Source organism: Schistocerca cancellata, chromosome 4, assembly GCF_023864275.1.
Source record: "Schistocerca cancellata isolate TAMUIC-IGC-003103 chromosome 4, iqSchCanc2.1, whole genome shotgun sequence".
Taxonomy (NCBI): domain Eukaryota; kingdom Metazoa; phylum Arthropoda; class Insecta; order Orthoptera; family Acrididae; genus Schistocerca; species Schistocerca cancellata.
The window spans coordinates 80,781,501-80,804,854 of record NC_064629.1 but is presented as its reverse complement, the minus strand read 5'-3'; the positions used below and the strand labels follow the sequence as shown (position 1 = coordinate 80,804,854).

At 41.2% G+C, this 23,354-nt stretch overlaps 1 protein-coding gene across 2 annotated transcripts in view; it reads right to left on the bottom strand.

Annotated features, from left to right (window-relative positions):
- Positions 1-23,354, bottom strand: part of LOC126183774 (uncharacterized) — a 485,018-nt gene that overhangs the window by 103,636 nt on the left and 358,028 nt on the right. For both annotated transcript variants that reach the window (XM_049926010.1, XM_049926009.1), the window contains one exon: positions 13,203-13,297. In XM_049926010.1, the coding sequence (XP_049781967.1) occupies positions 13,203-13,297 (95 nt within the window). The remainder of the gene's footprint in view (positions 1-13,202; positions 13,298-23,354) is intronic.

Genomic DNA, 23,354 nt, shown 5'->3' with positions numbered 1-23,354 from the left:
GAAGTAGTGAAGGCAGCAGAGGAACAAGTAGGTAAAAAGACGAGGGCTAGTAGAAATCCTTGGGTAACAGAAGAAATATTGAATTTAATTGATGAAAGGAGACAATATAAAAATGCATTAAATGAAGCAGGCAAAAAGGAATACAAACGTCTCAAAAATGAAATCAACAGGAAGTGCAAATTGGCTAAGAAGGGATGGCTAGAGGACAAATGTAAGGCTGTAGAGGCTTATCTCACTAGGGGTAAGATAGATACTGCCTACAGGAAAATTAAAGAGACCTTTGGAGAAAAGAGAACCACTTGTATCAATATCACGAGCTCAGATGGAAACCCAGTTCTAAGCAAGGAAGGGAAAGCAGAAAGGTGGAAGGAGTATATAGAGGGTCTATACAAGCGCGATGTACTTGAGGACAATATTATGGAAATGGAAGAGGATGTAGATTAAGATGAAATGGGAGATACAATACTGCGTGAAGAGTTTGACAGAGCACTGAAAAACCTGAGTCGAAACAAGGCCCCAAGAGTGGACAACATTCCATGAGAACTACTGACAGCCTGAGGAGAGCCAGTCCTGACAAAACTCTACCATCTGGTGAGCAAGATGCATGAGACAGGCGAAATACCCTCAGACTTCAAGAAGAATATAATAATTCCAATCCCAAAGAAAGCAGGTGTTGACAGATGTGAAAATTACCTAACTATCAGTTTAATAAGTCACAGCTGCAAAATACTAAATTCTTTACATACGAATGAAAAAACTGGTAGAAGCCGATCTCGGGGAAGATCAGTTTGGATTCCGTAGATATATTGGAACACGTGATGCAATACTGATTCTATGACTTATCTTAGAAGAAAGATTAAGGAAAGGCAAACCTACATTTCTAGCATTTGTAGACTTAGAGAAAGCTTTTGACAATGTTGACTGGAATACTCTCTTTCAAATTCTAAAGGTGGCAGGGGTAAAATACAGGGAGCAAAACACTATTTACAATTTGTACAGAAACCAGATGGCAGTTATAAGACTTGAGGGGCATGAAAGGGAAGCAGTGGATGGGAAGGGAGTGAGACAGGGTTGTAGCCTCTCCCCAATGTTATTCAATCTGTATATTGAGCAAGCAGTAAAGGAAACAAAAGAAAAATTTGGAGTAGGTATTAAAATCCATGGAGAAGAAATAAAAACTTTGAGGTTCGCCAATGACATTGTCATTCTATCAGAGACAGCAAAGGACTTGGAAGAGCAATTGAATGGAATGGACAGTGTCTCGAAAGGAGGATATAAGATGAACATCAACAAAAGCAAAACGAGGGTAGTGGAATGTAGTCGAATTAAGTCAGGTGATGCTAATGGAATTAGATTAGGAAGTGAGACACTTAAAGTAGTAAAGGAGTTTTGCTACTTGGGGAGCAAAATAACTGATGATTGTCGAAGTAGAGAGGATATAAAATGTAGACTGGCAATGGCAAGGAAAGTGTTTCTGAAGAAGAGAAATTTGTTAACATCGAGTATAGATTTTAGTGTCAGGAAGTCATTTCTGAAAGTATTTTTATGGAGTGTAGCCATGTATGGAAGTGAAAAGTTTGGACAAGAAGAGAATAGAAGCTTTAGAAATGTGGTGCTACAGAAGAATGTTGAAGATTAGATGGGTAGATCACATAGCTAATGAGGAGGTATTGAATAGAATTGGGGAGAAGAGGAGTCTGTGGCACAACTTGACAAGAAGGAGGGACCGGTTGGTAGGACATGTTCTGAGGCATCAAGGGATCGCAAATTTAGCATTGGAGGCAGTGTGGAGAGTAAAAATCGTAGAGGGAGACCAAGAGATGAATACACTAAGCAGATTCAGAAGGATGTAGGTTGCAGTAAGTACTGGGAGATGAAGAAGCTTGCACAGGATAGAGTAGCATGGAAAGCTGCATCAAACCAGTCTCAGGACTGAAGACCACAACAACACAAGTTGATACCTGTTTCAGGTTTGTGTCTCCTCTCCTACTGCCTTCATGTGTTAAGTGTCCTTAGGTGGTAGTGAAGAAGAAGCACCTTGACTTTCCAGTGTAAAAACACCTTACTAGCATTAAACACTCCACACGCCATTACCACTAACCTATCTATCACTTGCATCATTTGATTTTTTGTTAATTTCTTGGCATGCCCACTATATAACAATATTGCATTATGTTCATGTAATTTTAGACACTTACATCAGCCAGTCGGGAAGAATATTCCCTCTTGAAACTTGTGAATATGCTCACAGTTTCTACAGAATTTGCAGCACATGTCTTCTACAGATACTAAATTGCTATTAACAGACTGCTGCTGCAACACACTGACAAGTATGAAAATGGAAAGTGCATCTTCTCTTCTACCTGCATCAACTCTACTAGCTTTACTCTGTCCCTGGATACAGGCAGTTTCTACAAATTCAACTGTAGTATGAAAGGATATCCTGTGGATATTTTAGGATAGTTAAGGCAACTCTATCACAATTTTGTGATGAGGAACAGAAAATCCAATCTTGTTGAAATGGGTATCAAAGTAAAGACTGATACTTGTCAGATGAGCACATGGAAAACATACTTTATATATGCTGAATTTAAAAAAGATTCTTTGTCTGTAATAGTTTTTAAGAAAGCAGAACAACATCCATGCCAACCTCAAGTTGGATAGGATTTTTGGGAAGTGCTAAGACAGAATTATCAAGGAAAATTTCCAGAAATACTGAATGGTCCTAACTATACCAGAGAGCTTGTATAGTCAATAATGGAAGAAGATATCTAAAAACAAAGATGAACTTACCAAACGAAAGCATTGGCATGTTGATAGACACACAAACAAACACAAACACACACACAAAATTCAAGCTTTCGCAACCAACGGTTGCCCCCCCCCCCCCCCCCCCCCCCCACACACACACACAGAGATATCAGTAGGTAAAAGGAACCGTTTGTGTATTGGAAACGGTGGATTTTGTAGCAGCGGTAGTGTTGAAAGCAGAAAAAACATTTTTTGGTTATGGTTTGGAAGTGGGTTACGTATTATTGGGTATATATAGGTGGGATAAAATTGTATGGTAGATTACGGTAAAAAGGAGAAGGTGAATACAAAGTGAAACTACCAAACTCTTTGCCTTTACAAATGTCTGCTTGTGTCTGTATACGTGCGGATGGATATGTGTGTGTGTATGCGCGAGTGTATACCGTTCCTTTTTTCCCCCTAAGGTAAGTCTTTCCGCTCCCGTGATTGGAATGACTCCTTACCCTCTCCCTTAAAACCCACATACTTTCGTCTTTCCCTCTCCTTCCCTCTTTCCTGATGAAGCAACTGTTGGTTGCGAAAGCTTGAATTTTGTGCGTGTGTTTGTGTGTCTATCAACATGCCAACGCTTTCGTTTGGTAAGTTACATCATATTTGTTTTTAGATACAATAATGGAAGAAGGATTTTTTTAGCATTTACATCAACTAGGACAGGCTTTGCTGTATGCAAGTTTTGGAAAATTTTCTTTTTTATTTAATTATATGGACAGATGCTTTTCCTGTCATTGCAGTTCTCAGGTACCTCAGTGATGGAAGTCATGTGCATTATCCATCTGTGAATTGTATAAACATAGTTATGTGTGTGATATTATTTTAACTGTCCCTGGATCATATTTTCTGAGGCACAAATTGGGTAAACACACAAAATTTGCTGAAAGAAGTGTGGGAAACTGTCTAAAAGCCACACTTAGGGTCGCTGGTGCACCAGCTGCAATTGTTAATCTGCTTCAAAGTTTTAATTCTAGCCTGGCTCCCTTTCTTGTCTCACAAGCCAGCACACTGCATGTTACACTATAAAAGCAGCTAATTGAAGAAAGGAATATAGGACTTAATGTCCCATTGATGACCAGATTATTTCAAATGAATGATATGGTGTTTGAGGGAAATGCAACAGTCATGTACAGTCTAGAGTTGCTCATGATCCAAGGGGTAGAGTTTAATTTCTAAAATTAGAAACATATTCATAAAAAGAAGGAGACAAATGGCAATATCAGTGTGAAGGAGGTTCAAGGCATGATTGGTCTGTAATGTGTATGTTAATATAGCAACACAAAAGCAATGGAATAATACATAAAGTAAAGGAAAGGCAAACACTCACTCACAGCTGACTGGTGTGTGCTGCACAGAAACATACAACAGACACAAAATTTACAGTAGCTTTCCAGCTATTGCTGTTTCTCTAGTAGCATTCACACACATAATTATAAAGACACTCAAATACTCACACACACCCTTGGTGAGACAATACATTTACAGTTACAGAGTGATACATTTAGAGGTCAGGTGATAGAAGGTACAGTGGTATGTCAGCCAGCTTAAGACCCAATCAACAATCCACTCCTTGTGTGACAGGCTGAGAGTGGTGCTAGGGGTGCCCTAGTGCAAGATTTGTGTACAGTGGCTATTACAATTAGTAACAAAAACTGACACAGGTGAAGGTGTATGAGAGGAAAGGGAGAAAGAATGGGTGTCAAATGAGAAGTTGTTTGTATGGAAAGATGTTCTTTAACCGGCCCTGACTGGTACTAAACAGAAAACAGTGCAGACATAAAAATCCATTGGACATGTTAACCAGCAAGCAATGATGAAAATCTGATTATATCCTTTGGAAGTAGTATTCAGGCAGGACACAGTTGAATGGCAAAGCATTTGCCTTGACCCAGCAAAACATTATTCAGCAACCCTGACATAATATAGGGCAGCAAGTGTGCAGTAACTGTTACAGAGTATATAGCATTTTCTGTTAAGTATTATTATATTCTTAAGGCAGGGAGAGAAGTTACAGATAAAGAAATTCAGATACTTTTTGTTGTAACCGTGACCGTTCTGGTCACGGGTTGGCCATGAACCAAAGTGCGGCAGGACCAAATGGGAGCAGCCCACGAACAAACAAGGAAAAGGATGGACACACACAACGACAGACGACTGAGCAAGACACCAAGAACAGCAACACGCAAGAAGCAACAGGGTCACAAGCAAAAACCTCACGAAATCAACAACAACCACTCGGACATGAAAACAAGCAAAGTAAACACGATGGGTGTAAGCAAGATATTGAGAGACTCTTGCGAATATCAGGCTGCCTTGCTGAGAGAGGGGCAGGCACTTAAATACATGATAGGGTACATCACTATTGGCCGCTGGGACCACGTGCTCCGGTGGCGCCCTCACATTATACGCTGGCCAGGAGCGTGTGCAGTCATGGCTTATGGCATGATGGCTGCAGAGACCTCTAGTGGTAATCAAGGTCCTTGCCATCTGGCATGGATTCGAAACACATGGCACTCACTACTAGACTTTTAAAGCAGTTGAGCGCGCGATGCCGATGAGTGCGGACAACGGAACGCGCGCGTCCGAGCCAGCCGGCTCGGTCGCGCCGGGGCCAGCCGCTGGCCGGTCGGTGGGGCCTGCCCCGCCGACCGTCCTGGCGGCCGCTCCCAACAGGACGGATACAATGGCGACGACCCCTGCAACGACAACGGATTCTGACAGGCAACATAATGAGGACAGGACCATGACGAGCGATACGCGAATGCAGAGCGGAGGACAACATACGTCAAACCCCTCTGACGAGAGACATCAGCTAACACAGAACGATCGGCAACAACGGGAACTGAGACGTGAAATACAACACATGATTCTGCAAAGTCAGCAAGTATACGAGAACCGCACTAGTACAGTTCCTCCTTCACAGCATGAAGAACAAGTAGACGACGTGGAACAATTTTCTCCACCAGACGACGACGACGACGACGAAATGGAGAGAGTCTCCTCTGAAGAAGTTTGGACCATGCAGCCCACCAACAGAGAGGGTGAATTTACACTAGTTCGCCAAAGAAAATGACTCAACGCTTCTCCTAAGCAGAACAACTCTCGGAAGCGACAACGTCCAGAAGAACTGAAAACTTCCAACCGTTATGCGGCTATTGCGACGGAAGATACTACAGATGCTCCAGAACGTATGGAGACGACAAGACGAAGGAATTACGACCTCAAGATGCGTACTGTGTCACGTTGCCAGCCCAAAAGGAAAACTACAAGATTTACGACATCAAATACCTTCTATATACTAAAGTCGTTATTGAAACCTACAACAGACAAGAAGGACCTGTTCAATGTCGCCACTGCCAGCGATTCGAACATACAGCTAATTATTGCAGCTTGCCTGCTCGCTGCGTTCGATGTGGAGGGCAACACCGATCTTCAGCATGTACTCATCCCCGAGGGGCTCCGCCGAAATGTGCTAACTGTGAAAAGGACCATCCTGCCACGTGGCGTGGCTGCCAGAAGTACCAGGAACTTCTCAGGAAATACACACAACGGTCTTCCCCGCAGCCCTCTCAACGGAGGACTCGTGTAATACGGAACTCCAACCTGACGCCACACCCTCCGCCCCACCGACAGCAACCACCACAAGAACAGCCGGCGGCGACACGGCAGCCAGTAACACAGCCTCCTCCTGAAGCACTTCCACCTCGACAGCACCGCCAGCATTATTCATACACCCACGCAGCATCACCACGCCGACTAGAACCGGACACCTACGTCTCACCAGCTCATTTGATGCAATCTATAGCTCCAGCGCTCTCTGATGTCGCGAAACTTCTCACCGCCGTGCAGCAACAACTAGTGGGGATACTTTCTTTAATCGAAAGTGTGTTGAAGGCCTTTGGAACACCTTAAGATGGATCGCCCTGGGACCACGAGAAACCTGAAAATCTGTATATGGAACGCCAACGGAATGAAACACAAGAAAACAGAATTCACTGAATTTTTACAACGTCACAAAATCGACATCGCACTTGTATCGGAGACGCACCTTCGTCCAACAACTGAGCTCAGATTTCGTAACATGTACGTCTATAGAACGGACAGACAAGGCCAACGAGGTGGAGGGACCGCAGTTCTGCTTAAAAGGGAACTGCGGCACCATCATGAAACACTACCTCACCTCCAACATCTGGAGGCAATAGCGGTAACGGTTCGATCGACCGCTGGCAACATCACTTTCATTGCAGCGTACAACAGCCCCGGTAAAAACCTAGAGCCAGACGACCTACGGAGTATCTTCACCAATTTTGACAAAATCTTCCTCGGAGGTGACCTTAACAGCAAGCACGTCGCGTGGAATTCCCGGCGTACGAACCCTCGTGGACGAACTTTGATTGCCATGGAAGAAGTACAGGGCATCACAGTCCATGGTCCATGAGAGCCCACACGGATTCCTTACATCGATCGGCAAGAAGCAGACGTCCTAGATATTGCTGTCATCAAAAATATTGAGACGAACCTCCAGCTCCGCACCGTCGACGATCTTTCGTCTGACCACCGACCTGTTATCAGTATAGTGGAAAACGCAACGGCCAACCTTCCGGCCCCAACTTCACAAACTCTGAACTGGGGTCAATTTCGGATATATCTTGACAACAATATCTGCCCAATGTAGGACGTTTCAACACCGGAAGCCATCGACATCGCGGTACAAACTTTGACGCAGAAGATAAAGGTAGCCAAACGGAGGGCAACTACTCACACGGTCTACCCTGTAGTAGCTTTCGACGAGTTCCCGCCTCTACTCCAAGAACTGAAGACACAGAGAAACAGGAGCAGGCGACGTTGGCTCCGCTATAGAAACCCGATCGATCGACGAGAAACACACGTCTTAACATGAGAACTGCACAGGAGAGTGGCTGAGTGGCGACAGCAGGTCTGGGAAGATAAGATGGATGAATTCTTACTTCGAACCAAGAACGAATGGCAGGTAGTCAAGAACATACGACACCAGCGGCCACCTAAACGAGCCATCAGAGGACCAGATGGCCTCCTCTATGACGAACTCGCTCAGGCGGAGCTGTATGCTACGACTTACCAAGAACAGATGTCTACACCAGCGACCCCCATGAACGACGTCCACCTGCAGGAACAGGAAGCCGCCGTTACAGCAGAATGGACTGCTCTTCGTGCTGCACCTGTGCAGAGCCGCCCACAACTCACCACACCAGCAGAGATCCGTAAAATTATCCGGAAGACTCGGAATAATGCGCCGGGCAACGACTCCATAAGCAACACCGATTTGAAACAGTTGCCCAGGAAGCCAACTGTGCTCCTTACCCGGATTCTCAACAGCTGCCTTCTGCAGGGATATTTTCCTATGGCATGGAAGACGGCTCGAGTAGTTCCAATACCCAAGCCAGGTAAAGACCCAGCAGAACCCAACAGTTACCGGCCAATTAGCCTCTTGCCGACCCTTGGCAAGGTGCTCGAGAGAGTGCTGTTGAAGAGGCTCCATGACACGCTTACAGCTCATGATGTTATACGACCCGAACAATTCGGTTTCAAGGACAAGTTATCTGCCGAACTTCAACTTCTACGGATCACCGAACGGATACAAGAAGGATACAACAAGCAGCACTTCACGATTGGTGTCTTCCTTGACATCGAAAAAGCTTACGATAAGGTGTGGCGGCCCAACCTTATCGTCAAACTGCATCGCACTACCCCTCTTGTGGATTGTTACATTAGACTCATAGACAGCTTTCTGCAGGACAGGAAACTGTATGCCCGAGTCGACGATAAAAACTCCGAAATGAAACTGATCTCCACAGGAATTCCGCAGGGCTCTGTCATTTCGCCTCTACTTTTCAACTTGTATATAAATGACATCCCAACAGTCCCCCTTGTTACGGCGAGTTTTTATGCGGACAATACGGCCTTTCTGACAACTGGACGACACTTGGACCAGCTCATCGCTAGGATGCAACAGCAACTTGCTGTAATGGAACGCTGGGTGCTGCACAATAAGATAACGATCAACCCGACGAAGACGGCAGCCGTTCTGTTCACACGGAGGAAACCAGTTCTCAACGACAGACTCCAAATAGCTGACCAATTTATCCCATGGTCGCCGGGAGTGAAGTATCTCGGTGTCTACCTCGACAAAAAATTACTCTTTACGCAGCATATTGACGACAAGAAGACGGCAGCCCAGAAGATGGCCAGGTCGTTGATTCCGTTCCTGAAGAGTAAGGATCTCAACCCTAAGACAAAACTCCAATTGTATAAGGCAACGGTGGAACCCACAATGTTGTATGGCTCCACCTCGTGGGGAACTACGTGCGTCTCCAACTACAACAAACTCCAAGCGCTGCAAAACATTTGCTATCGATGGATCACAGGAGCTCCATGGTGGACAAGAAACATCGACATCCGCACCGCACTCCACGAGACCACCATACAAGAGAAGGTCCGTGACAAGGCTCTACGAGTTTTTGACAAGATCGATGCCCTTAGGGACGAAGTTCGACAATTACAGTCGGTAGGAACGGTAAACCCTGCAAGATGGCACAAGTATCGCGTACCGAAGTCAATAACGTTTCACCCCCCATAGGCAATCTGTCATAACACGAGGAAGCAGTCACACATAACAGCCTTGACACATTTCACCCTCCACAGGAGACAGACATCACCAAAGACAGCAGGCTAAAGGACCCATTGCGTGCCCAAGCCTAACTGAATGTGTAATAAATAAAGTGTTTTCCTTTTATCCTTACATGCCATCCTAGAAGAATAAGTCATCAAGGATGATCTCTTCAGTCCACACTACACACACATAAAATAAAAAAAATAAAAAAAAATAAAAAAAATCTTTTAAAGCTAGAAGAGACAGAAAGGTGATCAATCCAATGTATAATCCTTCTCTCTGAAATGAAAAATGGTGATGTTAGTTTAATCTTGGATGCTTATGGAATGAACAAACTTTTCTCCTGTAATGGAATAGGCACAATATCTGGAAGAATTTTTAAAAAAGTTCAAAGATGTTCAAATTTTTAGTGATAAAGGTATACAAGCAACCCAATGGTAAGTCCTGCTGCATGAGTTACTTCTGAGAGCCAGCCGTGACAAAATTATTTCACTGATGTGCAAGACTCATGAGACAGGTGAAATACCTTCAGATTTAAGGAAGAATGTAATAATTTCAATTCCAAAAATGCAAAAGGCTGACAGGTGTGAATACTATCAAACTATCTGTTTAATGAGTCATGGTTACAAAATATTGACATAAATTATTCACAGAAGAACAGAAAAACTGGTAGAAGCCAATCTTGGGAAACATCAGTTTTGGTTCTAGAGAAATGTAGAAACGTGCAAGGCAATACTAAGCCTTCAATTTACCCAACAAGATAGGGTGAGTAAAGGTAAATCTATGTTTAAAACATCTGTAGATTTAGATAAAGTGAATGGCAATGTTAACTGTGCTATAATACTTGAAATTCTGGAAAGTAACAGGGGTAAAATACAGGGAATGAAAAGTTATTTACAGCTTGTACAGAAACCAGAATGCAGTTATAAGACTTGAAGGACATAAAAGGGACACAGTATATGGGAAGGGAGTGGGACAGGGTTGTGGATTACCTCTGATGTTATTCAATCTGTACATTGAGGAAGCAGTAAAGAAAACAAAGGAGAAATTTGGAAAGAGAAAGTACATGGAGAAGAAATAAAAATTTCAATGTTTACTGATGACATCGTAATTCTGTCAGAGATGCCAAAGTATTTGGAAGAACAACCAAATGGAACAGCCAGAGATTATAAGATGAACATCAACAAAACTAAATTGGGGCAATGTAATGTAGTTGGATTAAATCAGGCAATGCTGAAGAAATTAGATTAGGAAACAAGAAACTAAAAATAATAGATGAGTTTTTCTATTTGGGCAGTAAAATAACCGATGATTGCTGAAGTAGAGTGGGTATAAAATGCTGACTGGCAATAGCAAGGAAAGCATTTCTGAAAAAAGGGGAATTTCCAAGGCCATTGCCACCAGCATCCAATGGCACAACAATGCAAATTTCCTATTATACTTTTAATCATTAAACTGGGGATAGTCCTCAATTATCATGTTTTGTTCTCAATTGCTTTAACAGTAATTGAGGACAACAAATGCTTATTTCTTTATGTTTCTTATTTTTTGTCATCAATTTGTGGAACAGGAAGATTCTGCTGAACATTTTAAACTAGAACTCAATTGAATATACCAGATCAACCAAATCTGGCATCAATTACTTATTTAATTACAAGAAAATGGACTAATAAGGGTGTGGAACTATTTTCTGGTGTGACTTAATTTTCCCTTGAATTTAGAAATTATGATAATACTGATTGGAGGCATACCAAAACATCAGATTAGGTTATCTGGATAACTGTGGTGTTGTTTTGCTTCTGTTTCAATTGAAATAGTTTTAGAATGAGGAATAAATCTCATCTCTTTCAGCATTCAGCAACCTAGTTTGTGAATATGGGATCAATTAACCACAGGAAATAATAACAGAACTAAAAACATCAACAGAACCACACAATGCAACTGACACTTGACAAATGATCTGAAGAGACAAAAACAAAAAGGAGCACTGAGGGAGGTATAGTATCACATCGCAAGATGATCACAAGTGAGTGCACGTGCCCTTCTCCAGCAATCAACAGAGATGAATCAAAGTCATGTTTGTTTCCGTTTCATATTCAATGGCCACTGGTTTAGTTTTAAATTAGGTACAGGAATGTGCTTACTTTCGTAAAAGTAAGTAAAAACTCATTATGTAACTGTTCTGTCTGACTTTGAAAACAACTCAATGTCTTAATTTTTCCTCTTTTTCATTTTTTCTTCTCACTTGCTCAATTTTTTTTCCTGTTTGACCTGAAATTAATTTTTTCCATCCAATACCACACCTAAAATTTTGCAGCCCTAGTTGGCCACCTAGTCTTGCCTAATGGCAGAAGTGGCTCTGGGAATTTCTTAAAATCTAATGTCAATTTAAATGGTGGGAAGGTATTTGTCCAGAGCATAGCCTTGTACGTGAGTGAAACACGGATGATAAGCAATTCAGACAAGAAGAGAATAGAAGCTTTTTAAATATTATGGTATAGTAGAATGCTGAATATTAAATGGGTAGATAAAATAACAAATTCCAAATAGAATTGGATTAAAAAGAAATGTATGGTACAGTTTAACTAAATGAAGAGATTGGTTGATAGGACATACCCTGATGTATCATGGAATTGTCAGTTTGCTTATGGAAGGAAGTATGGGAATAAAAATTGTAGAGGGAAACCAAGGCTTGAATACAGCATGCAGGCTCAATTGGATGTAGGTTGCGTTACTTACACAGAGATGAAGAGGCTTGCCCAACATACACTAGCATAGAGACGTGCATCAACTCAGTTTTCAAACTGAAGACAACAACAACAGCATTGGAGAAGCAGCTGTCAGTATCAAGTTCTGCAGTATTGTCTGAATGTGTCTGTGTGTGAATTCATTCACATGCTAGGCAAAAAAGTTCTAGGGAAAGAAGTTGTTGGAAAAGCAGTCTTTGTGCGTGACATACTGATACTGATAGCAATGTCACCAGGGGAGGATTGTAGACACTCTAGAGGAAGTGCTAGAATTATGGTAAATGGAAAAAAGTCCAAAACCAGAAAGAAAGAACAGGTTAGACTTATGCAGGCACACCTTGTTTTTAGATGCAAAAAGTAGCTGAGAGGATTTCTCAGTCAGTGTGAACTCTAGAGGGAGGCTGTGAAGGACCAGTTATTAAATAGCACTACCTACCTATGCTACTGAAAAACTAGTTTGTCTGGAAATGAAAAGAGTAACACAACAAGGCTTTTGAGGATATAAAACAATGGGCAGTGAAGTAATGAGATACTGTCATACTTGGTGCCATAGAGCACTTAAGAAATGGGGAAAACATTACACATTAATGAAGCAGGATACCCCAACCTTCCAGTGAAGCTTTATTAAATTTCATTATTATTTGCGTGATACATATCTCTTCATAATGCCACAAATGCCTCACAAAATGGCTGCTGTACCTATAGAAATGTGATTCATCAGATACCACCCACACAGAGAAAATGTAGAGCCTGGTTTACTTACCATGAGACTGTGAGTAGTAGAGAACATGTATGTAGGCCATAAACCAGCTAAAATATGGTGTTTTAGCTTAATTTTTTGTCAGTCTTATCACAACATCTTAGACAATGATATTAACAATAAACACATAGTTTTCTCTAAACCAAATCAGAATAAAAGTCTCTAACATTAAATAAAATTGTATTTTACATGTTAGAGTAAAATCTGCAATATGATAATGAACATTAATTTATATACTTCATACCTTTCATGTACACAATATTTTCTGATGTGGGAGATGTCATTGCTTGCCCTGAATGGACCCGACATTCAACTTTCTGACTGCCATTGATTCTGTATCTGAAACATGTAATAGCTAATCAGAGGATGGGCTTCAGATTTGATATTACAATGTGAATTTCAAAATAAGGAAGCCTGAATGAATTCAAGTGAAAGATTGACAAAAAACAATGAATAACAAGATTATGTAACAATATATTCATTAAACTGCAGAAAAAATACAAATGATGAACATTAGATATGAGGCAGTGAACCAGCCTCTAAATAAAATGGATGCTTACACAGGTTTACTTGTAATGTAGCTTAGTTTATCATTACTTTGATAGACCAAATAAATTCAAATGCTCAACATTGACTTGTAAGTGAACCATGTGCAAAATTTATGATAGATGTATCAATACCATCAAGTTGCATACATATTAAAATTCAGTACCAGAGGGTCTTCATAAGAATCTGTTCCATGAATCTATTCATTTATTTATATACATTGTACCATTCTGTTGGTGTATGTGAGATGTAAGAGTGTGGAAGGAAGTGATATACAAAGTTTATAAATCCACAATAAAATGTCAAGCAAATGTTGAGAACAGTCATGGTAATAACCATACCATTCATGTATGAGAATGTAATATGTTCTGTTAACTCCTAAGAGACCTGAAATGCCATCTTGATAAAGCTGTATTTAGGTTTTTAGTTTACATCTGGCATATTATTTTTACCTTGTATTCTGTGTGCACTGCATAGATTTAAGCAAGAAGTACCTTCACAATACAGAATGAATCTTCTACCTCTACATCTATGTTTTACACTTACATTCAACAGTGTGCTGTTATAAAACTGCCTGAGAGATGACAACAGTGGACTGGGACTCTGAACCATACTCACATATTTTGCACCCAACTGTTTTACCGAATGACCTACACTCCTGGAAATGGAAAAAAGAACACATTGACACCGGTGTGTCAGACCCACCATACTTGCTCCGGACACTGCGAGAGGGCTGTACAAGCAATGATCACACGCACGGCACAGCGGACACACCAGGAACCGTGGTGCTGGCCGTCGAATGGCGCTAGCTGCGCAGCATTTGTGCACCGCCGCCGTCAGTGTCAGCCAGTTTGCCGTGGCATACGGAGCTCCATCGCAGTCTTTAACACTGGTAGCATGCCGCGACAGCGTGGACGTGAACCGTATGTGCAGTTGACGGACTTTGAGCGAGGGCGTATAGTGGGCATGCGGGAGGCCGGGTGGACGTACCGCCGAATTGCTCAACACGTGGGGCGTGAGGTCTCCACAGTACATCGATGTTGTCGCTAGTGGTCGGCGGAAGGTGCACGTGCCCGTCGACCTGGGACCGGACCGCAGCGACGCACGGATGCACGCCAAGACCGTAGGATCCTACGCAGTGCCGTAGGGGACCGCACCGCCACTTCCCAGCAAATTAGGGACACTGTTGTTCCTGGGGTATCGGCGAGGACCATTCGCAACCGTCTGCATGAAGCTGGGCTACGGTCCCGCACACCGTTAGGCCGTCTTCCGCTCACGCCCCAACGTCGTGCAGCCCGCCTCCAGTGGTGTCGCGACAGGCGTGAATGGAGGGACGAATGGAGACGTGTCGTCTTCAGCGATGAGAGTCACTTCTGCCTTGGTGCCAATGATGGTTGTATGCGTGTTTGGCGCCGTGCAGGTGAGCGCCACAATCAGGACTGCATACGACCGAGGCACACAGGGCCAACACCCGGCATCATGGTGTGGGGAGCGATCTCCTACACTGGCCGTACACCACTGGTGATCGTCGAGGGGACACTGAATAGTGCACGGTACATCCAAACCGTCATCGAACCCATCGTTCTACCATTCCTAGACCGGCAAGGGAACTTGCTGTTCCAACAGGACAATGCACGTCCGCATGTATCCCGTGCCACCCAACGTGCTCTAGAAGGTGTAAGTCAACTACCCTGGCCAGCAAGATCTCTGGATCTGTCCCCCATTGAGCATGTTTGGGACTGGATGAAGCGTCGTCTCACGCGGTCTGCACGTCCAGCACGAACGCTGGTCCAACTGAGGCGCCAGGTGGAAATGGCATGGCAAGCCGTTCCACAGGACTACATCCAGCATCTCTACGATCGTCTCCATGGGAGAATAGCAGCCTGCATTGCTGCGAAATGTGGATATACACTGTACTAGTGCCGACATTGTGCATGCTCTGTTGCCTGTGTGTATGTGCCTGTGGTTCTGTCAGTGTGATCATGTGATGTATCTGACCCCAGGAATGTGTCAATAAAGTTTCCCCTTCCTGGGACAATGAATTCACGGTGTTCTTATTTCAATTTCCAGGAGTGTATATAGGCATGTCACACAACCTCTACCTGCCAATACATCTTATCTCATTTCCAAATTCAACAGAAACTCTGCTATTTTTCTTGATGATCTACCTCTCCTGGAAGCATCGATTGGTGAAGAATGACTTAGCCACAGAATTGGAATATTTTGTCTTATGGAGTGGAAGCACATAATTTTAATCTATCAAGGAGTTTTGTAACAGTGAACTGTGAAGTGAAAACTTCACCTGTAAAAAAGCTCTTCAATTGTGGTTAAATCATTCCCTACCACATCCTTTCCACCAGCAGTGCTATGTTATGTGGGAATAAGGTGTTCTGAGGAATTTGGAAAGTAGGAGATGGATACTGTCAGCCTGAAGTTGTGTGTCAGGTCATAAAATGTGGCTGGACAGCTCAGAAGCATGCCTGGATAGTTCAGTTGATGAGAAGCTGGGATCGGGTTTTGAGACCCAATCTGGAATGCAATTTTAACTTGTAAAAGAATTTTATATCTTTAATATATTTACATTTTGAGTACTATTGCCTTAAAAGAGCAGTGTGTGGTATATTCTTGTATTGGTGCTTTTCAACCCTCCTTTACTCACGTGAAAATTCGTGACATGGTCACTTACACGGATGACAGGTGTCATCCAAGAAGCAAGTGGTCTATTTGTATACTTTGAATGGCCTTAATGACTGATTTTATGATTTTTTATTAAATCTAAATATAATACATATAATATTCATGCACAGTATAATATATTCTAAAGTTTTAAACAGTTCGACCATTCGAAGAACAATATCTTCAGCTGAATTAGTGGCATTACATGGTCCCTCTAGTTGCTTACCGACGTACGGTTCTAAATTCAAAGTGTAAGCTGTTTTTACATCAACCAAAGCAAACACTTTTAACCCATACTTCACTGGTTTGCTAGGGATATATTGCGTGAATGGAATGGAGAGCTTCCTCTAAATCCCAAAAGCTGTTCGTCAACAGTAAGATATTCACTGGGTGAAAAATATTTTTGGCAATTGTTCGTGAAAGGTTCAAGTACCTCTCTGAGCCAACTTGTCAGTCTCTCTGCGAACACCTTTATCAAGGATATTGTCAAACCTAAGACATCTCAACAGAAACCTGAATCGGTTTCCACTTATGCATAAATAACATGATTCAAGTCCATTTCCCTTTGAGTTATCCCACAAGTTCGATATACTCTTCCTAGAACATCTCAAAGATCCACACAGATATAACAAACCAATGAAAGCTCTGTTCTCTATCACATCCCTTTCCCTAGAAAAGTTACCATGAACTTCACTGATGGATATATTAGTGCATGTTGTGATAATGCTTATTATGTTTTCATCCAAGAAAAAATTCTGAATTTCTATTTCTGTCTTTTTTATACGAGCTTGATTTTTTGGTTAAGGCAAATGCATAATAATATTACAAGATCTGCTTCTAACAATGGTAGGATATTTATTTTTCCTCCGTTTTGTTATTCCACCTTTCCCTAAAAGAAATGCAACCTCTTGAGTTACTTCTTTCTGTGACTCATATTCATCATTCTCTGGTACTTCTTGTTCTGTTACTGAATCATAACCTCTTTCATAAACACAGTCCTCAGCCTCTGAGTCAGTGCTATCACTGTGAGCATCTTCATCACTCAGCTCATTGAACCATTCCAACCATACATTAGGATCTCTACTAAACTCTGTCCGAGGTTTTTTTGCTTTTGACATTTCTTCCAAAATCTAAAAATAAACAGAATACTAGGTAACATGGAAGGTAACTGCAGTCAGTTTCAATAAGCCCAAATTTATGCACATGAAAGATCGATTGAATCTTGGAAAGCAATAAAGTAATACAGACTTACTTTGTTTCAGATTGAGGCAGCAGAGCTCACGCAGATGACTGGTATCCTCCAGACTATAATAATGTTTCATAAATAATGTATATTTCGTAACTGAAAGCCAACAGTGATTGGAGCTAACTGCTGGAGAGTTAACAGAAAGGTACTGAAAATGGTGCGATCTCAATCCTGTCCTGTCAGACAAAATTGAGTGGGAGAGTCATGTGGATGATGAGTGTCATCTGCATGAGTGACAGAGGGTTAAAAAATGGTGCTACTGAAGTGCCTATCATGTTACATCTTTTCTGATGTTGAGCTACTTCTGCCTAGACTTCTAAGAGTCTGTGAGTAAAGAGTATAAAATATCTTGTTTTGTTTTAATGTGGCTCCATCATTTTGAAACTGAACTTTATGTGATTTCAATGCAAATCACGCTGTGGCTGATCAAATTCTATGATAACACTGGCTTGTCTCATCACACATTCTGGCAAACAGTGCTGCTGCATTATTGTACTGCTATTACTAAAAATAAGGTCAAAACTAGCACAGTCAACAAAAACTCCTGAAGATTCAGTAGTTTAAGAAACATCTGTCTTATTAGTTATGTGGGTAACTGCTATGTCTATGCTAAGGAGCTTAGCTTCAAACTGTTCCTGGCACAACATTATCTCTGGATATGTTGCAATATATTGACTTATTCCCCAACTTCTTGTCCAAAGTATTTCCTTATTTTTATTCACTAGATTTCATGGACAAAGCAGTCCATTCACAAATGAAAATAATAATATTCATGCTGTAGGAAAGTTCTTGGAGAATGTAATTCATTTAAGATTGAAGGAGACTGCTCACCAAAAAGCAGAAGTATTGAGTTGTGAAGGAGACTGCTCACCAAAAAGCAGAAGTATTGAGTTGTCGAAAGGCACACACAAAAGAAAGAAAACTTGCTAGCTTTTGGAGTTATCCTTTGACGGGCTAGAGGAAAAACAAACAAAAACAAACAAAAACAAACACACACACACACACACACACACACACACACACACACACACACAGACATTTGTAAAGACATTTATATATATATATAAAGAAACATTCCACATGGGAAAAATATATTAAGGTAAGTCTTTCCGCTCCCGGGATTGGAATGACTCCTCACCCTCTCCCTTAAAACCCACATCCTTATGTCTCTCCCTCTCCTTCCCTCTTTCCTGATGAAGCAACTGTTGGTTGCGAAAGCTTGAAATTTTGTCTGTGTGTTTATGTGTTTTTTTTTATTGTGTCTATCTACCAGCGCTTTCCCGTTTGGTAAGTCATGGAATCTTAAAAACAAAGATTCCATGACTTAGCAAACAATATGTGTGTGTGTGTGTGTGTGTGTGTGTGTGTGTGTGTGTGTGTGTGTGTGTGTGTGTTTGCGTTTTCCTCTAGCTTGTCAAAGGATGACTCTGAAAGCCAGCAAGTTTTCTTTCTTTCGTGTGTGCCTATTGTAAATGCAATACTTCTACTTTTCAGTGAGTAACAATATTCATATTTTTGGTGAGTGATGATCCATAGCTATTAAATATTTCAAGAAATTTAGACTGAAAACATCTGCCTTGTTAAAATGAATAACTTTATTTTGTTCATTAAATCAATCATAAAAATAATCTTCACTAACAGTGTCACCTTCTTAGCAACCATTTGCAAAAACAATGACGGTGTTGGAAACAACGACTCTGTGTAAAAAAATATCAAATCTGCTTCTACATCTTTTATCATCAATAATATCATCAGCCATAAGCTGAGATGATGTCCTTAATTTTTGTCATTATAAAAGGCACATCTACTCAAAACTTTATAACTGTAAACAAGTAACAGTTCTCATAAAAAAAGTATGATGAACCTGTGTAAATAATATTGATATTTGAAAAATACTTCATTCAAACCTATTGCAAAATGCCACAGTACTACACACTTCATGTTCTAATAACATCATGTGCAAGGGGTGCTATTGTGTGCAGAAAAAAATTAAAAAAATTAAAGAAATTGGGGCATAGTAGTGGATGATATTTTGAACATTTTTTATCAAGACCCCTAAGGTCATAAGTGTAAGATATATTTTATATAGCACTCTGAGAATGATGTTTGTTTTCTGTTCTTGTGATAAATCTTTTTGATATTCAGTAGGCAAAATAAAATAAAAAAATAGAGTAATTTGGACAGCTTTATGGACAATTACAGTCAAATAAAAAACCAAATTTGTGTCATTACAGCTTTGAGGAGCCAAAATACTTTACAATAAATTTTCAAAATGACAACCACCAACTTGAGTAGAGATTGTTCAATGTTGAGCCATGTTTTGTCTTATCCTTTATAAAATTCCATGCTGCCTCTGCATTGTACCAGATTATACTACATTGCACTCAGTAAGCTCATCTACCTTTTTTTATCAGTGCTGAGTACAGAAAGCCCTTTCCATATCCAATCCTCCCATTGTCAACAGAAGAGAAGGGTGAGATCAAGAGAACATACACACCAAAGGATTTGGCATCCCCTTCCATTTACTCTGTGCGAAGATGTCTGTAAGGGATGCTCAGGTAAGATCATCAAATTGTGTTACAGCACCATCATATTGGTATGACATACTAATGTCCATTTGCAATGGATAATCTTTGAGAACTTTGGGCAAGACATTCTACAGAAACATCACAATGTGGTGAGACATGAGGTCCAACAGGGTGGCCTCCAACAATTTGAGCCCAAACATTTGTTGAGTATCTCATATTTTCTCAAGCATTTAGTGTGTGGATATACAGTGCCCATAAATGGCTATTGCAGGTGTAAAACAGTAGTCTCTGTCATAAAACACGACTCATTATTAATCTGGTTGACCAGGAACTAGGTGTAGATGGTCACTGTGTGGGAACTGCCAACACTCATGCAACTGACATACATTGCACAGGAAATCAGGAAATCACATGTGTTGCTTCTTTGTTTGGAAGAAACATGTTCCAAAAGAACTTCTTCAAAATCAAGGGCCTGTAACCTGCTTCATGCACCTGCCTAATTTCTGTCATCTGAGATAGTTCCTGTTGCCCTTAGTGGGTGATCAACATTAGTAAATGTTGGTTCACTAGGAAGTTGTTTGTTTACGTATATTTCCATGTACAGCCAATCTGTTGCTCTGGTATTCCTGTGAGATTGTCCATAACATAAATGCATATCAGAATATGTAATTACTCTTCATGAAGACAGATTGTTTTAAAATCAGTTAAAGATCTACAGATACATACAAACAGAGAGCAATGAAAGCATTGTAAGGATGCAGCTATAGAGTGACTCAAGTGGACTAGCTATATATTTACATACTTCCCTGTGGTGGCAACCACCAATGGATAGAAGAGGAGCTACCAAACAGATAAGAATTCAAAAACCTCATAGTGCAATACATACTTCATTCCTCATTTTAGATCCCTTGATGAAAAATGTTCAAGATATCACTTTTTATAGCCCCACGACAACCCACCTAACTTCTCAATTCTTGTGACAGTTATTTTGAAAGTAGTCCAGAGATATCTGTATCTCTTCCAATAAACATTTCCTGGCAACTGTTTTCAGACCTTTTTTTGATTACTTTTTAGATGAACCTAGTATTTCCATTTTCCAAGTGCCATAAGAATGAAGACTTGCTTGTAAATACAAGTTTGTTATTAGTCATATATTTGTGTGCTGCAGCTGACAAACTAAATGTCAAAATATGGCAGGATACAGTGGAATTTTGAAAGAGCACCCACAGTTGTGAAAAAGGCTGAAAATTGAGAGCTCCGCCTCTTTACAAAAGTAGCTCTGCCTCTTTAAAAGTGTAGCTAAGACACAAGTTGTTGTCAGAACCATTGTTATTACTGCCCCTTCCAATATATTCTGAACCTATGTGGTTGAAACACCTGTGATGGAAACATATAAAATCCAACATCCAATCAGACTGCTGATCCCATTCACATTCATCCACTGCCTCACTCCTAAACACACAAAATTTGTTTAAAATGTGCTGATATAAAAGAAATCAAAACTAAAAAAGTATGTCAAGTACATTTAGCTGCCAGATTGCTTTAAAAAAATCAGCTGGCATTGTGAGTATTCAGGTGTTCACTGACTGATGGAAATAAAATCCAAACTGATATACATAACTATATCAACTAGCTCAATTTTTGTGAGACATTTGAGAATATAAGCTGCACAAAAAAGGTTTGCACAACATGTATATCTATAAATGTGTGTTTCTTAGCTAAAGAATGAGTCTTGAAACCATAAAAGTAACTCTAATGTGAAATAAAAGCAAAATAATAACCCCAAAATAAAGGAAATGTATTTGAAAGTGCACTGTCAGGCATGGCTAACACTTTGAGGGTGACTGTCTGGATGTGCAGTGCACTGTTGGCAAGCAGGGTGCACTCAGACCTTGTGAGGCCAACTCAGGAGCTACTTCACTGAGAAGTAGTGGCACCAGGTGACAAAAACTGACAATGGAGAGGAGAGTGGTGTGCCGACTCCACACCCTCCATATCCTCCCCCAATGAAGCCTTTGGGCTCAGGATGACACAGCAGGCAGTCAGCACTAATATGTCTTGTGATGATATTTGGTTTGCGGGGTGCTCAACTGCATGGTTATCAACATCTGTACAATATCCCAATCTTTGCACTGTCAAGTCTCACCACTTACCCGAATGATGATGAAATGATGAGGACAACACAAACACCGAGTCCCCAGACAGAGAAAATCCCTGACCTCGCCAGGAATGAAGCCTGGGACCCCGTGATCAAGAGGAAGCAATGCTAGCCACTAGACCACGAGCTGTGATCACTGTTGTGCCTTATGAGGCCTGTTCAGATAGAGATTTTTTATTTGAAAGGGCACATATTTTTACATCTGGAAAATAAAAATCTGTTGCTGAGTAATGTTCAAAATTGTATTGCTCCATCCTATGGATTGTGACATGTTCGAATTCTCCTCAGTGTCCTGTCCACAAGGTAGTTGAGACATTGCTGCTTGAGCCCATCTCATTATTCAATGGCAACTCCCCCAACAGCAAGTGTAAGAAAAGGATTCCTGCAGTGACACACTGTATGTTTCAAAAGGTTCCAAGCATGCTCAAACAGGTTCAAGTCAGCAGATACCACAGGGCATTCATTCCCTTTGGTTACTTTCTGCCTCCTGGAGGAAAGCTGTCCATGAATTGGGTGTGAAATACTTGAGGTACCATCTTGAAAGAGGAACCCAGAACTGAAATGTTGACTGTAGGGCTGGACAATAGGTTGAAGGAACATGTCTCAGCACTGTTCAGCTATCTAATTGCTGTGATAATGGAGAGAGGAATCCAACACTTGCACAGCAGAGCAGCAACTTACATATTTATCTTTTTCTGTGATTTTTATAGTTGGGTTGGGTTAGGTTGGGTTGTTTGGGGAAGGAGACCAGACAGCGAGGTCATTGGTCTCATCGGATTAGGGAAGGACGGGGAAGGAAGTCGGCCATACCCTCTGAAAGAACCATCCCGGCATTTGCCTGGAGCGATTTAGGAAAATCACAGAAAACCTAAATCAGGATGGCCGGACGCGGGATTGAACTGTCGTCCTCCCGAATGCGAGTCCAGTGTGTAACCACTGAGCCACCTCGCTCGGTTTTTTATAGTCTGATCCTTAAATTACTTGCGTGTTTTTGTAGTTAAGAGGTGTATATTCATGTTTTAGTAACTGTATAGTGTAGATTCACCCATTTTGTTGCATAGTTGAAATTTGTTTGTTTGGCATGGCCAGTGATCATTCATCTCAACTTAGTCAGCTACCAGCTGCTGCCTGTGATGGACTAGCAGCGCAGCAAGTTACATAATTAGCTTTTTCTGGGCTTTTCTTTGTAATTTAATTCATAAATTCCTTGCATGTTTTTGTATTTAAGAAGTGTAATCTCAG